The sequence below is a fragment of the Panthera onca genome, chromosome F2, assembly GCF_046562875.1.
Source record: "Panthera onca isolate mPanOnc1 chromosome F2, mPanOnc1 haplotype 2, whole genome shotgun sequence".
NCBI classification, from domain to species: domain Eukaryota; kingdom Metazoa; phylum Chordata; class Mammalia; order Carnivora; family Felidae; genus Panthera; species Panthera onca.
Window position 1 is genome coordinate 54,813,513 of NC_138356.1, and position 17,304 is coordinate 54,830,816.

Genomic DNA, 17,304 nt, shown 5'->3' on the forward strand with positions numbered 1-17,304 from the left:
ACAGAATTCTTCAGAAATGTTTGCAGAGTTGGCCTTCATTAAGAAGAGATCCTTTGTAAATCTTTAAGTTTTGTGTTTTAAATCCCCTGTCAAAAATATTCTCACCAACTCCACTTGTTTATTTCTCCCACTCCTTCCCCAAATGTTCCTGCTCACCTTCCTCCCAGGAGCTAATTTTCCACAGAGAAAATTCATTTATTACAGGAGAAGCAAGCCATTTAAAAGGATCATAAGCTATTATAAAGTTTGGCATGAAAAAAAAATTTAAAAAAATAATAAAGTTTGGCATGGATACCCGGCCCATCTAGAGGAGCTGTTCTCACTGCAAGATCCTACAGAGCACAAATATTACGTGAGATGCCCAAGATACCCCATCACAGAAATCTACTGACTGTGCTCTGTGCCTGGGTCAGATAAAAAGAAGAAAAAAAGTGAGGATCATGGATAGAACATTGTCAATTCCAATTTTCCATTGATGACGCCTGTATCTGATTTGCATGTAATTCTATTTAGCTATTTTATGATTAACATGTCAATTTTTAGTCACTTGGAGAAACCATGGATTCCAGACTAGACAATTTTCTGTAAGGCACTCAGTATTGTTGACATTAGCTTGGAAATTAACCACAAACACAAACTTCTTTGCAAGGCTTAATAAAATTGGCCTCTTCCACAGGCCATTTCTTTTTTCCTTTGCTTTGCTCTTTGATACCTTGTACCATGGTATGTGCTAATTTTCTTGAATGGGTTAGATAAATGGTTTATTCTCAGAGCAAGCCACATCTGATTTATACTGAGAATGTTTATATTCATGTTCTGTGATCCCAGAGGCACTTTATTTCCAAATTAGATTGTGTTTGGGGATAGAACAATTGTCCTTTTTCATTGTGGACTTCACGCTTTTGTTTGCTTGTCTGGCTTCAGCTTTGTTTTTTAACAATAAAACTTCACCAGAGAGGGTCTCAGGTCCCTTTATAAACATCAGTTAAACGTTCTGCTCACCCAAGAGGAATGGGAAATATTTGCTTGCTGAATCCTGGGAATGTAAGTTTCCAGAAATTAGCTAGTTTTTCTCCAGGAAGAGACCTTAAAAATTATGTGGTCCAACCCTTTTTTTGCAAATTTGGACACTACGGCCCGGGAAAGTCCAGTGACCTGCACAAAGTCTAAAAACAAATCATCCCCAGTGTCTTGCTGCTCACTCCATTGAACTGTTTGGGTCCCTGGCTCAGAGCTCAGCTTATCACAGAGCTGTCCTGGAACCAGCCTATTTAAAATGTACCACGTATCCCACTGCTCTCAATATCCTTTCTCTCTGTGTTTTTTTTTTTTTTTAATTTTTTTTAACGTTTATTTATTTTTGAGACAGAGAGAGACAGAGCATGAACGGGGGAGGGTCAGAGAGAGAGGGAGACACAGAATCTGAAACAGGCTCCAGGCTCTGAGCAGTCAGCACAGAGCCCGACATGGGGCTCGAACTCACGGACCACGAGATCGTGACCTGAGCCGAAGTCAGACGCTTAACCGACTGAGCCACCCAGGCGCCCCTCTCTCTGTGTTTTTAAAAATAATTCTATTATTTATGTATTTATTGTCTTTTTTTCCTACTAGAATGAATAGAATTTCCATGGAGTTTTGTTTACTGCCATATCTCCAGAACCTGTCTCATAGCAGAAGCTCAATAAATACTTGTTGAATGAATGAAGTCACTGACAGTAGGAGAGAGTCCTAGGGCTTACAACCTTTCCTACCAAATGTGAATGGTGGGTCATGATTTCCCACAGTTCCTCTCTTCCCGCAACCCAAATAGCATCCATGGTGAACATCTGTTGATGCTTGGTATGTTCTAAGCACTGACCCCACACTATGTGTATATAAACCCTATGAAGTAGGTATGGGTATAGTCCTATTTTACATATGAGAAAACTGAGGCACAGAGAAGTTAAGCAACTTGCTTAGGGCCACACAGCCTATAGGTGGTGGAGCTGGCATTCGAACCAAGGCAGCCTGGCTCCAGAGCACAGATACTTAGCTATTCTGCTCTAATGTCTCTTTATGGTGGTGGCCACCCACGCCATTAACTTTAGTCTTTTTTCACCCCCTTCCCCTAGTGACTGTTGGGAGTATTCAGGGGTCACTATGAAGTCAGAGGTTTCACAGCCAAGAGACGACACAGTCATGAAGGAGGGCAGGTAGGAGGTGGGTACCAGGTGAGTACACGGGTGAGCAAGAGAAAGAGAAAGCAGAGAAGGACGAGCAGACACACAGCCAAGGACTGGATGAGAGATAGCCACCGGGTAGACACATATTGGTCAAGCCCTGTGACCACAGTTGGTAGGACAGGGGAAAGTTTCAATTTCAAACCATTATAAAAACCAAAACCTACTCACTGAAAAATAACAAAATCATGAACGGACAGTAATCCAGGTGGTTCTATAGAAACATAAAGTACAGGTGAGTCACCTGCCTAAAGCGTCTCAATAATTACAGAGCAGGAGACGGCGCCTACTTGCGTGAAAAGGAGGACCGCTTGCTTCCAGCAGCAGACATATGGACCTCAGGAGCGGAAATGCTGCCCGTGCTGCTCGAGGAGCTAAAATCAGCTTCGCTACCTGAAAAACAACAGGGGAGTGAGAGAGAGGCCTGAAGGAAAGGAAACCTGAGAATGTGCTGGCCAGCCTCCTGCCTCTCCGGTCCGGCTCCCGGCGCGGCGCGTGCACACTCGAGCGCAGCAAGTGGCAGGATTCCAGACCTTCTAGGCTCCCAGCCTTTCCCTCAAAGCAAACAAGAGAATGTGCAAGTACAACGACATCATGTCATAAACACAGCTTAGAAGCACGGTGAGGCCAGTTTCATAAAGACACCCATCATCCGGCTGATCCTGCACAGTGACCCAAGGTTGGGGCAGAAACGCACGCCTCTTCCTGTGTGTCGGGCACTCCTCGACAACATCAACGTGCAGGGCCCGTTTTTCGTTCTGCTTTAGGCAGAACGAAAAGCAGACTTGTCAGTCCCAAAGGAGTTTTTCCAGGAGAGTTTATCTTTGGGCTTTTGCAGTCAGCTAGCCATACTTGAATCTGGCACATTAGGGTCTGGAGAGAATCAGTCTGTTAGAAGCCGTTGGGAAGAAAGCCTGGGTCCGGATAACTGCTTGAACCGGCACTATCTGATCAGTGACTCTCTGACTCCAGCTGCTGTTTTTCTATTAAGAGCACAACCCTAACAAAAAGCAGAAATGGAACATTTCCAAACAGAATGAAGAAAGTTCAGTGACAGTGATGGAAACTGGATTATACTGATATGTGAAGTTTTACTTGTGGGGGGGGGGGAGCGGGTAGGGGGATTGTTCATTACTTTACAAAAATCACATTCTATTTTGAGCACAGACTACAGTTCAGTATGTAATTAGAAACATGCTGTGTTGCAGAATAATTAATATGAATTCATTTCTAACAAAAAATACATAGTTCTGGAATAGTAATAATGGAAATATTCCAAGGATTGCCTGGGGAAGTTAAGGAGAGTGAAAGATGCAAAAGAGAAGAAGTGGGAAGAAGAAAGAGAAGATTTAAAAAAAAAAGATAATGTTCCATATGCTTTTGGAAAATAAATCTAGGGATACAATTTTATTTGACCTTATCTCTCAACTCCTACAACACAATTTATGACTCTTCTGGTCTAGAACCCAGAGCCAACTCACATTTTTGAGTTGAGGAAAATATGAATAATCTAAATCCTTTGAGATTCTAACAACAATTATCACAATAATAACACAAGGCCCTATAAGGACATGATTTCTATTCTTTGTTTCTGTTAATCTTGACAACTCTGTAAGGCAGACATATATCTCACTATTCTACACTGAAGAAGTCAAAGCTGATTTGTCCAATGCTTGTGGGGGAAAAGTCCTGGCCAGGACCAAGTTCCCCTGCCACTTCTCCATACCAGGCTGCATCCTCAGGAAGGCAGCGGGAAGGAGGGGCGCCAGGGAGATTCCTGGGTAAACTATATACTACCATCTGCCTAACTGCCAAGATGACCCATTGGTACAAGACACAGCCAGACTGGCCCACTGGTGAACAGATCCTCTCACTGATGGGTTGTATTTGTTTTGCCAGGTGATGGCAAGGCAGAGAGAGAAAAATCCCTTTCCTGGCTTCCAGGACCTCTCAGGAAGTGCAGCCTCTTGTGGAAAAGAGACCAAGAATGACCTCTTAGCACAGATGTCAGCAGTGAATCCCAATTCCCAGCAGAATTCTGGGAGAACTAGGGTGGCAATTTATCAGGACTGAGACCGGCTATTCCTTCTGGATTTCAGAGACTGTCTAACATTGTAATGAGCTCCCCAAATGTAATTAGTTGCCTCTGAGTAATGCACTGGCTAACCTGTAGTATTTTATAATCTCAAGGATTCATCATTGGTAGTGCTGTCCAGCAATACGCCAGTCCTCATGGCCTTAATCAACCAGCCTTGCCGGCTAGTAAATTATCAGGTTGGTTATTAAGTGATAAAGGCAGACATTTTTCAAAAATAGATCCTGTGGTTGCAGCCACCAGGTTTGAGATATTCTTTTCTAACATAAAATTATGGCTCTGAAACACCCCAATTTTCATTCCTTAAAAGAAACACAAAAGCCCATCAATTATAACTTTACTACCTGAATAACAAGAGAAATTCTAGAACAAAAACAGACAACTGCTGAAAGTCCATTGTTTCCTCAAGATGACTTTGATCTTTGGTAATTATGTACTCTGAACCGAAGGGACAAGTCTGTTCCATGTTTTATTGCTATTGGAACTCAATATATTGACTCTTAGGTATGGGCAGGGTCCAAGGTCACTTTTTTCGTATACTTCTCTAACATACCTTCTGCACTCTGAAAGAAGTTAGAAGACTCTTTTGGGGTACCCAGTGGCTGCATTCAGGACTGAGTAATATTATAGAGAAAAATGTCTATGCTACTTACGCCATTTCAGTTTCCTATTTTTTAAAATACATTTCCAGTTTGGTTAATGCAATGTAAAGTCAATACACTCTTTTGAAGGGGTACAAGGAAAGGTCAATTTTACTACATCATTACTAAGCAAGACAAATAAGAGGAAGACCGGAGACCTGAAAAGCCCCGATTTATCTACTAGCTGGCAACAAAGACTCAAGGAAGGAGAGGCACTCTGTTTCTTTTGAATTTGTATGCAACTAGGTTATTGTTGTGGGTGCTGTAGTTCAATGCTCATTTGTATTACTAAAATCATACAAAGAGAGTACCTAACCTAAAAACACAGGCCCTGAGTCAGACAGACCGGGTTCAAATCCTATCTCTACCACTCACTTTAGGCAAATTACTTCACCTCTCTGTTTCAGTCTCTAAATCTGTTAAACAGAGATGATAATCATGGCATCATGTTACTGTAAGCAATGAATGTGTGTGTGTGTGTGTGTGTGTGTGTGTGTGTGTGAGATGTAGTAAGGTCTCAATAAGTGTTAGCCATTATTACTCCTATGCAGGGGTTAAAAGGACAATTTTTATTACACATTTCCTTTGTAGAAAATTTAGAAAATAGCAATGATTCATAGGACAAAATGTAGTCTATTATTCCATCACCAAATAAATAAATAAATAACTATAGTTAACCTTTTGGTATATAATTACTCAGCATTCCTAGTAAATACATTACTATGCAACCTAATTGCTTTTCTTTTAATATGTGAGTATCTTTAAACATACTACATTTTGTTTTATTAAATCAATGAATATCTAGGCTATGTCCAATTATTATATTATTAGTAACAAACACTACGTGCCAAAAACCATTCTAAGCATATTTACTTATTTATTTTTAAATGTTTATTTATTTATTGAAAAGTTTTTAACATTTATTCATTTTTGAGAGATGAAGAAAGACAGAGCATGAGTGGGGGAGGGGTAGAGAGAGAGGGAGACACAGAATCCGTAGCACGTTCCAGGCTCTGAGTTGCCAGCACAGAGTCTGACATGGGGCTTGACCTCACGAACTGTGAGATCATGACCTGAGCTGAATTCGGACACTTACCAACTGAGCCACCCAGGTGTCCCACATATTTACTCACTTATTTCTCATGACAGTACAGACTCCAAGGGGTAGGGGACAATTATCAGCCCCTCTCACAAATGAGGCCAAGAAGCTGAGTGACATGCACAAGGGGACACAACTCCCAAGAAGTAGGGGCAAGACTTGAACCCAGGTCATCTGACCAGGGTCCATGCTCTTAAAATACAGGCCTAATGTTTCATGGATATTCCAGGGAATGCAAATTTATACCCTTGCCTGCTATTCTTTTTTTTTTTTTTAACGGTTATTTATTTTTGAGACAGAGAGAGACAGAGCATGAACGGGGGAGGGTCAGAGAGAGAGAGAGGGAGGCACAGAATCTGAAACAGGCTCCAGGCTCTGAGCTGTCAGCACAGAGCCCGTCGCGGGGCTTGAACTCACGAACCGTGAGATCATGACCTGAGCTGAAGTCGGATGCTTAACGGACTGAGCCACCCAGGCGCCCCCTTGCCTGCTATTCTTTAGAGTAAACGTCTGCGGGAATTTTTAAGTCAAAGGATATGCTCAATTTCAAAACTTTTAATATACATTGCATCATATGTATTTTTGGATGGCATTAGCCTAAAGCTGTTTTTGTGGTCAAGAATGTGTTTGCTCCCATGTGCCTGTGAATAGATACCCAAAGGTAAATCTCTGATGTCACAGAGAATACTCTGACAAAGCAAAGGACACAATATTTGGCTGTTGAAGACTTGTGCTTGATCAGCTAAACAGGGTTTGAAAATATGCATATCTAAGTCATCCTCATCAATATTGTCTTCGATCAGCTGCTGGCATTTGTGGAGCAGGATTTCAGGACTGAAAAGGGGAGGATGAACTTGTTTTGTCAATGTCCTAGTGACTATACATCCTGCAGCAAAAGGCATTCTCCAACTATCAAGAAGCTCAGCTCGCTGGCCTCCAGAAGCTCTGGTGGTTCTTGTTTGGTAGGTAGTACCACTGTACTCTTGCTAGGGTAATAAGCATTCTGTGCATGTGATGGTGAGGCCAGGAGTTAGAAAAGGAAAAATGGAAACAAAAATAGTATGTGCAAAAACTAATAACTAGACTTATTGTTTTTAAACACTGCCTGCAATCTGGTCTCTTTGGACATTATTATTTTTGCCTGCTTTCAGGAGACTTTGGAGTCCTCCTCAAACATCAGAGCATCACAGGCCTCTGAAGACAGTTGACTAAGCCGTGTTAAGCCATTCTAAACCACTGATTGAAGCAACCCCAAACCTTCCTTTATCCTTTGTCATTACAAAGCTATCGAATTAATTCAGGTTGGCCACCTATATCCCCACCTCAAACAGAGGCAGCAAACTAGAAAAGAAAAAAATAACAAAAAAATAGTTCCCCATCCTTTCATCCTCCCCCTGTCCCCCCAACACACACACAGATACACAGATATTTTATTTCAAAGTCTCTAGGGAGGAGAGGAGCCATTTTCACTGAAGCCAAGCAGAGCGATTAAGGGGCAACTGGGGCGGTGGACACATGTAATTACAGAAGACACTCTAAAAAAAAAGCTTCTCTAAAGTAGATTTGGTAGAACAGACTCTGAGCTGCGAAGCCTTGGGGCACCTAGCCAATGAATCCAAGAAATGCTTCACAACCTAAAGGATTTTTAGTTTACTTTTTGCAAACTATTCCCTAAAACCCCTATAGATGTTTATCTTAGAAAAGGAATATTTGATCAAAAGATCAATAAACTGATTGAAAATATATACACAAGTTTTCTTGCATTTCAGAAGTCTTTCTGAAAAATTTTAAGCATCATTTTCATTGAATTACAGAAAGGATTTATCTTCATTCTGAATGATGTTCAATAGATGGAGACACCGTAAATTTAAAAAAAATATATATATATAAAAACAATTAAAAACAAAAGGAAGTTCAAATTTAAAGTATTTAGAGAATAATTTTGTATTGAAAAATATGACTACATAACTGTAAAACTGCTTATGGGAAAGCGGCAGTCAAAAACAAATAATAAACTGAAAGAAAATATTTACAACATATGACAGACAAAGGGCCAATCTCCTTAATTTACCAAAAGCTCATACAAATAAGAAAAAAAAAAAAAACTAACAGAAAAATGGGCAAAGGACATGAACAGGCAGATGGCAAAGAAAAATAAATGATCAACCTACACAAATAGCCATTCAATCTCATGTATAACATTATAAATGTAAATGTAAACAAGGGTTTTTTTTTCATCTACAAGACTGGCAAAAAATTAAAAAAACAGTTTGATATCGCTACTTCTGTTGAAGGTTTGGGAAAAATACTCCCATAAGAGTTAGCAAGAGTGTGAGTTGGTGTAATATCCATAAAAAAGAAAGCTGTATTGCTAGGAATTTGTCCTGCACCTAAGCATCAAAAAAACAACCTAACTGCCCATCAATAGTGACTGGTGAAATCAGATGATACAGGGACCTAAGAGTATAGTCTACAATCATGACAAGGAGTGAGTGACATGAAGCTGTGTGTGCTGGAGTGAAAACATCTAGAAGACCTGTTGCTACATAAGAAAACAAAGATGCAGAGGCGCCTGGGTGGCTCAGTTGTTTAAGTGTCTGACTTCCAGTTTTGGCTCAGGTCATGATCTCACGGTTTGTGGGTTCAAGCCCCATGTCTGGCTCCACACTGACAGCGTGGAGACTTCTTGGGATTCTCTCTCTTTTGCCCTCTCTCTGCCCCTACCGCATTCTCTTTCTCTCTCAAAATAAATAAATAAGCTTTAAAAAGAAAAAAAAAGAAAACCAAGAAGCAGAATAGTGGGTATGGCATGCCTGATTTTGATAAACAAATCTTTAAATTATATATAACTGGCTACATGCATAGAACATTTTTATTGAGGGATAAAAAAGATCTGATGATAGTAGTTTCTCTTGGAAATGGGACAGTGGGATATAACAAGACCTTTATTTTCATTTTATATATTTCCGAGCTATTTGGCTTTTCTAACCATGTGCATATTACTCTTCAAAAAAAAAAAAAAAATAGGAGGCACTACAATTACTGGCAATTTATTTTTCCTTTGAAACAATCTAATTTTTTCTAAAGAAAAAGCATTTTATAATAAAAGCAGTCATGCCATTTAATATAGTATTAAGAGGGCCCTGGAGTCTAGTCACTTGGGTTTGAATCATGCCTCTTCTAACTCTGTAAAGCCTTAAGCAAATCATTTACCCTCTCTCTCTGCCTTCGATGCCTCATCTGTGAAATGGAGATGAAGATATTAATAGTAAGTATTGTTAAGGGATTGCAGGAATTAGGTGAAGCATGCAGAGAAGTTAGAACAGTGCTTTGTACATGGCAAGCACTCAGTATATGTTAGCTATTACTATTTCTAGTTAGAACTACTGGTACAGTGGCTTGAAGGCCAGAAGAGAGCTTTTTAAACACTTTTCCCTTAAAAAGTCCCACAATAGGAAATGCCTTCTCTTATTTAAGTCAAACATTTTTCTTTCTTTTTTTTTTTATCTTTCTTTCTTTCTTTCTTTCTTTCTTTCTTTCTTTCTTTCTATGTTTATTTTTGAGAGAGAGACAGAGAGTGAGCAGGGGAGCGGCAGAGAGAAAGACAGACACACCGAATCTGAAGCAGACTCCAGGCTCTGAGCTGTCAGCACAGAGCCCGATGAGGGGCTCAAGCTCACAAGCCACGAGATCATGACCTGAGCCAAAGTCAGATGCTTAACCGACTGAGCCACCCAGGCTCCCCTTTAAGTCAAACATTTTTATAATCACTCTTTACAAAAGGTGGCTCTCCTTCAGCCATTTGTCAGTGGAGAATATGTTTCTATTTTTTACTGTGTGTGTGTATGTGTTTGCATGTACAACAGAGTATGTCTAAAACATCTGTGGTTTTAAAACAAACTCCCTATGGTCTCCTCCAAAAATCTCTAGAGTTGCACCCAGGTTAGAACCTTGCCTTCAGAAAGCCCCCGGGAAAATGTACATAGGTTTGTACATTATCAGAGGCCAATCCCCTGAGCCTGGTAGCTTGAAGGTCTGAGAAAAGGAGGGGAGGAGCATGAGAAAGGAGGCCCAAGAGGCCTGACAGGGTCGAAGACAACTTCACCTGTTCACTCCTTTATCTTGGGTTGCCTGAGCTGCCTGTCTTGGCAGAAATACAGGGAATACACCTGCTAACCAAGAAAGTAGATGAAAGAAATGAAAAACATAGAGGGTGTAAAGAAACTTCAAGAAAGCAGGAGAAAGTGAACATTTCTGACAGGAACCCAGGATACAACTAGTCTCCCTTTGCTTCACCCCCAGGGAAAATTAAGTCTGTGTATTGACCGACTTGAGTAAACTACAGGAAGGACACCAGGTGTTGTCTGGTTTCGTGAATGACCACCCAGCTTCCCTGGGCTTGCTCTCTTCATTAGTAATAAATAAATATGTGGCCCTTTTAATTTGCCAGAGATGGCCAGGAAGAGAACGCTAGATGAGAGATCCATCAACTCAACCAAAGGCCAATCAGGTGTCAATCTGGGATCCTCTATCACCACTGCCATGCACTACCCAGCATCAGCAGAAGGAGGAGCCAGCCTGCAAAGTCACACACCCAACAAGCTCTACCTAAAGAAGGCACTATAACAGCCTGACTCCATGTATATATGTATGTATATATGTATATGTGTATGTATATGTCTATGTCTATGTATGTGTGTGTGTGTACGTGTGTGTGTATTTAACAAAAATTTCTTGAGCATGTGCCATGTGCTATGTGTCAGCCCCACTCTAGGTGGATAGCAGTTCCTATCTTGGAGGATTGTTGTGAAGCTAAAATAAATGAAAAGTGAAATGCATGAGATGTGCTTGACAGGCTCATAAATATTTATTTTATACTTATTAATAATGCAATGATTCTTAAACCTTACTGTGCCTAAAGATCACTGGAAAGTTGAATAATAGTGCAGACTTCTGGGTAACAGTCACAAAAATTCCAGTTCAGAAGACCTGGGGGGAATCCAGGAATCTGCATTTTCAATAAATCTCAGATGACTGTGCAGCCAGCGGTCACAGACCACACTGGGGAGGAGAGCTCCAAAGATAAAGAGCACATGGAATCTCCCTCCAGGCACAGTCAGATTGCAAAGACTTTCTTCAATAGGAAGTTGAAGGTAAGTAAGAAGTCGAGGTGAACCAGCTGCCAACAGGAGGAGTCAGTTCAAAGACAAAGTGCCCAGAAGAGAAGAATCTAACTTCCAGAGTGGCCTGTACCCTCCTGGCCTTCCGAAGGCACCCTCCTGGGCTAAATCCATCTTCAGAGGGTTGGAAAGGAAGACAGGGACTTGGAGGAGGCACACATTTGAATACTGGCCCAGGTCCAGTCAAACTCATGTGTACACATGTTGGTTTGCAAAGCTAGTGGATAATTAGTAGTGGGTCCATGGTTTGAAGTCTTCATAATCTTGTTTTAAAGAGGAAGGACTGGCCAGTTTGGAGCTGGGGGTGTCAAATACCATTCAGCAGAGAGAATAACTTCACAATCTAGAAAACTCTCCATCTGGGTTATGCCATCAGCCTTAACTTGCTGCCTTGGGTGTGGCCAATGTGTCCAAGGCTAACAGGCTGAATGGCACCAAATGAGCCACATAGGCAACACATCATCTTCCACAATGAATCAGCATCAGACACGAACCCTTTGGCAGGTGGTTCCATCTCCCACTGCCTTCCACCAAACAGGTCTGGGAAGGGTTACATCCACTGTGGCCATGAACTTCATCCTAACTGATTGTTCTGGGAGCCTGGTAATAAGGAAAGCAAATCCTCCCTGAAAAATTTTCCAGACTTTTGCACATTCCTTATCTTTAATTTCTTGTCAAATTCACAGAACTGAACAGACTTTCTGCCCCTTTAAAAAAGCTAGATGGGGAGTCTGCTGCTTCTATTTAAGGAGAAGTGTTGTTTATCCAGTGTTTACCAAAATGAAGTGCCTGCCCTCCAGGTCTGGCAGGAAAACCTAAATCAGGGAAAAGCAAACTGGAGGTGGCTGGTGGGATCAGAGTAGGGGTGTCAATGCAGAATGAGTTAACGGGGGAGGGAAGAGGTGATGAGGCCTGGGAGAGAGAAATGCGCACTGATTAAAGTCAGGGTCAGGGCTAGGACTGAGGTCTGTGACTTTAAGTCCAGAGTGTAAGAGAAAGGGAGAGGATGAGTCTTGTTCGAAGTCACCTCATTTTCTACTCTCAGTGTAGTGGTGTTGTCCGCAGGCAGTTTGAGACCATGAATGGAACAAAAACACCCACTTCCTAGGAGATGACATAATTTACTACTCACTGCAGTGACCTGCAACAACACCCTAAGACAACATGGTGTTTCATTTCGTTTTTTAACTTCACTTTTGTCGTAAGCACTGTTTTCCTAATTTACTCCAAGATCTAGGGGCACCTGGGTGGCTCAGTCGGTTAAGCTTCTGACTTCAGCTCAGGTCATGATCTCACAGTTTGTGAGTTTGAGCCCCGCGTCCGGCTCTGTGCTGACAGCTCAGAGCCTGGAGCCTGCTTCACATTCTGTCTCCCTCTCTCTCTGCCCCTCCCACTCATGCTCTCTCTCTCTCTCTCTCTCAAAAAAAAAAAAAAAATTAAAAAATTAAAAAAAGAAAAAAGACTCTAATATCTAACAGCCTTGATTGCCTCTCTTCATCCTTGCCACCCCGTGTGACAGTCTCCAGGTCATACCACACAGCTCTTGTTCCGCACTCACAGGCCCCGCCACCTGTGACAAGTGGCCTCACCTCCAGGGGTGCCACGATCCACATCTACACTGAAATTGCCTCTGGATCTCAGCCCACTCCCTTGACTTTCTCAGCAGCGCTGAACTTCCCCTTTCCTGCACTGAGACAGTCTGTCAGAGAGTTACATCAATGGACCTTGTCAGCACTCAGTCATGCTCCACTTCTCATATCTTAATGTCCTTTCCTGTTGGTTCATGAATGATGTATCCCCTTTTCTGTTTCTCTCTTGCATTTCAATTTCTGTGAAGTTGTTTCTCTTTGCTTTTTATGAGGTGCTATGGTTTAGTAGCTTCCATTACTAGCTGTGTGACCTTGGAAAAGCCATGTAGCCTCTCTGTGTCTCCCTTTCTTCTATGAGAGGAAAAAAATAATAGCATCTATCTCGTCAAGTTGTTGATAAGTTAATATATGAAAAAGTAGTGCCTGGCATTCGGCAAACACTTTAAAATACTGCCTTCATTTTTATTTTTCTTCTTATGATTACCCTCCCTGAACCACATCTGGATCCCAACACTATGTAAGACCAGAATCAGGGAAAAGGACTTGGATCAGGAACCAAGAATGAGGTGAGCTGTCCCGTGAAGTGTGAGTAGCAAACCAAAACTAGCATGAAAATAAACAAACAGAAGATGGTTCTGATAGAGAATGGTAAGGATTCATTCTCCTCCAATTAGATTATAAATCAACAAGGGAATCCTCAGATACGGGCTGTATCGACTGAATTCTCCAATTTCACGTGAGAGCCTGAAACACATGAAAGAATAGCCAACTGGAGAACCTTCTCCTAGAGACTGTGGGTCACACGCACGGTGGGAGATGACATTCCACAAGGGTGAGATGTCATTAGTTCATATTTGAATGCCCACAGCTCTTGGTACACCTAGCAAATGTCAGGCTGAGACACTGATCCTGCTGTCAGAAACAGGCAAATGCCTTAGCAGGGAGCTAACTTAGGTTCTAAAAGAGGTCAACAAAGGGAAGTACTATTTCCTGCTGGAAAGATTAAGATTCCATGGAAGAGGCTGACTAAACTAGCCAGCTTTCAAAACTACCCATGACCATTCAAGCCTGTAGCACGAGGGGCTGTGGAAACAGTCGTGCAGGGTGAAGGGAACAGCATACGAGGGAAGTAACACCAGAGGAAAAGCAATAGCAAGGAAATGAGGCAATAAAGGCACTTCAGAGGCAAGTCGTTTAACATCCCTCTAAGACACAGGCCCCCAAATTTGTGTCTGGCAACAGGTCTTTTGTTTTTGTTTTTTTTTAAATTTTTTTTTTAACGTTTATTTATTTTTGAGACAGAGAGAGACAGAGCATGAACGGCGGAGGGTCAGAGAGAGGGAGACACAGAATCTGAAACAGGCTCCAGGCTCTGAGCTGTCAGCACAGAGCCCGACTCGGGGCTCGAACTCACGGACCGTGAGATCATGACCTGAGCCGAAGTCGGCCGCTTAACCGACTGAGCCACCCAGGCGCCCCTGGCAACAGGTCTTTTGTACTGGACACAGTCTTCCTCATTTTCTAAAATTCCTACTTTTGCTTCTCTGAGAAAAAAATGTAGATGTGTTACCTTTTTCCGAGAAGTAGGTATCAGAGAAAAGGAACCACATGTTTTTCCTACCCCAGTGATACTACAGCCATGGTTTGTCTGAATGACTCTGCCGGCGATCTTCAGTGACCTACTGATATTTTCCCTCAGTGACCTTCATTTATAAAGAACCAAATGGACCAAATGACATGAGAGATGGGAGAAAGAGGCGAAGCCTTCAGGCCACAGTGCTGTGTGGGAACCAAGCATGGGCCTAGAAGGTGACATTTCATTATTTTCTCTGCAACTTAGAAATCGATTTCCTCACTCCCTCCTCCTCTTTTAAAAATGAGTCGCAGATGCACAGAATTGGATTAATCAGACTCCTTGGTTCTTGACACACTCTCATCATTGGTCCATGCAAGACTATCTTTGTTTCTTTACTGACTGGTTTGTATGAACCAGTATTTATGTTTATTTGTTTAGTATTCATTTATTGTATTTATGTTTTTGTTTACATTTAACATAATAATCAGGGAAGAAAACACCACCCATCACAAATCTAGAACATCCACACTAACTTGTATTTACCTCCTTATCTTATACCCTGTTCACCATTTCCTTCCTTTCCTTTTTATAAAGAATTATCACATCTATAAATATTCCAAAAAACCAGATTCTTTTTTATTTTCTGTCTTGTCTATCTTTCACTTTTACAACAGGCTACCATGATATCTATAATCTTTGGGGACAATTTTAATTTAAAATCATATTGCTAAGATTCTCCATATATTTGCGGTGCATTCATTTGACTGCTATCTAATATTCCATTGTAATACTCATACCATAATTTCTTCAATCTCCTGGTGATGAGAAAATGAATTGGGTTTATTCCAGTTACTCATCTAGCCAGAGTTTCCATTCTGATAAACAACTATTTGTATTTCCAGAGGCACAAGTCTCTCTAAGGAAAAAACCCAGAGAGCAAATCCACTTTAATGTAATATATTCCACAGACGAAAAGAAATGCTCTGCAGATCGTTCATCTTTCTGTACTCTTACCTCTTACTGCCATGGAGGATCAACAGTTACAAGTAAAACTAGAATGTCTGCCTTACCCTATCCCAATTTTAGGGTCCAACATGCCTGAGATGATCCTCCATTCTTGGGTCATTCTGACCCTGAGTAGCCCTAAACAATGAGAGATTACATGACGTCATTTTGGGTTTTGCTTAGGTTACTCCATGACTTTCCCCCTTAGTGTCGACAATGAGACCAGCCCAGAGACATGAGAAGACCCCCAGAGTCACTGGACTATAAATATATCCTCACCGAGGGAGAAAATCCTTGCTCCATGGTGCTTCCTTAACATAGCCCAGAACTGGGTAAAGTACCTACTTCTAAAGCCAAACACTGGGTTTGAGTCACAGGTAAGGGAACCACCTGGGTTTTAAACCAGGCTCCACTGTTCGGGGAAGGGGAAGAGACTGTGTAAAAGTTTCTACATCAGAAAGCAACTGCCCTGCTTTGGAAATATTAAAGATAAAATAAAGATTTTTATATTTTGATTTTCATCTAACCATCTCCATGTCAGAGCTGACGATTTGTCGCTTCCAAGCGTCTTGGTCAAGTTAAGCAACGAGGTCTGTGGAGCAGGTCAGGCAATCATGGGGTAGATTTTAAACCATCCTCTGCTCCTAAATTCACCAAAATCATCTACTTATTCCTCAGAGATGGTGGTTCTCAAAGTATGGTCCCCAAATCAGCAGCAGCAGCAGCAGCAGCACCTGGGACCTTGTTAGAAATGCCCACATTCAGACCACATCCCAGACCTACTGAGGCAGCAACTCAGAGGCAGGGGTGAGGCCCAGTAATCTGGTTTTTAACAAGCCCTTGAGATATCTGTACACTCAAGTTGGAGAAGCACGGCTCTAAGACACCCTGACCTAGATGCCCTCAAAGATCATCTAGCGTAGCTCCTGAATGGCTGCCTCTGGGAAGTGGAGTGCAGGCTTCACTGTGATTTAAATAGAGCTGTATACCACAGAAAACATTTTGGTAATCAATTTTTACACATTTCACATTCAAGATGAGTCAATTTCTTAATTTACTTGGCATAAATCTGAATGTTACTAACCACGCTTCACTTAACTGACAATACGTATCTAACGGCTGTAGATAAGAGCAGCGTCTAGCTTTGGAAGGTTCTGAGTTCAAATATTTGATCTTTTCTTGAATGACAATGCGACCACAGGCAATCACTTAATCTCTCCACACCTCAGCTTCCTCAATCCAAAAAGGGATCAAGCACGCCTGTTTGATGGGATCATTGTGAGAATTTAAGGACAGACTGGGACAATTGTAAGTGCACAATAAATATCCATCGTTATTATTGGCCTATTTATTCATATGTTTGGTACATGTTGCTAAACACTTATGTTTCTTTAAGAATTCTTGCATATGGGCACCATAAATGTGTGTGTTTTTAAATTACTATGACCGAAATAAGAAGGTGAAGTGCTTATTAATGACTAACCTCTAATTCAATGATATAAAGTTTTTACAGATTACTAGGCAGTAATGGTCAGAAATGGCTTATTATGTTCATACACTGTTCAACATGGTTTACGTGTTTTCTCATTCAATCCTCACACCACGCCCATGAGACAGGTGGTTTTATTCTCATTTTACAGATGAGAGAAGGAAAGGACAGCCATAGCCACAGCCATTGCTCGTGGTGACAGCCACAGCCATTGCTCATGGTGACACAGCTCATAAATGGTGAAGCTGGGATTTGAAACGAGGTATATTGGCCTGAGAAAGATCACAATAAAAAGTGCATCAAAATATGCCTTAAACACTAAGAATGCACACCTGCATGGAACTTCAAGGGTTGGGGAAATACTGTTTTTTCCATTAATGGTCGCTTGCTTGCTCTTGCAAAGGGCATGCT

General features: G+C 41.4%; 1 protein-coding gene across 4 annotated transcripts in view; it reads right to left on the minus strand.

Annotated features, from left to right (window-relative positions):
* The window catches only part of SYBU (syntabulin), a 112,314-nt gene that overhangs the window by 9,293 nt on the left and 85,717 nt on the right, over positions 1-17,304 (minus strand). For all 4 annotated transcript variants that reach the window (XM_060611172.3, XM_060611171.3, XM_060611170.3 and 1 more), the window contains one exon: positions 2,510-2,612. In XM_060611172.3, coding sequence (XP_060467155.1) covers positions 2,510-2,612 — 103 coding nt within the window. The remainder of the gene's footprint in view (positions 1-2,509; positions 2,613-17,304) is intronic.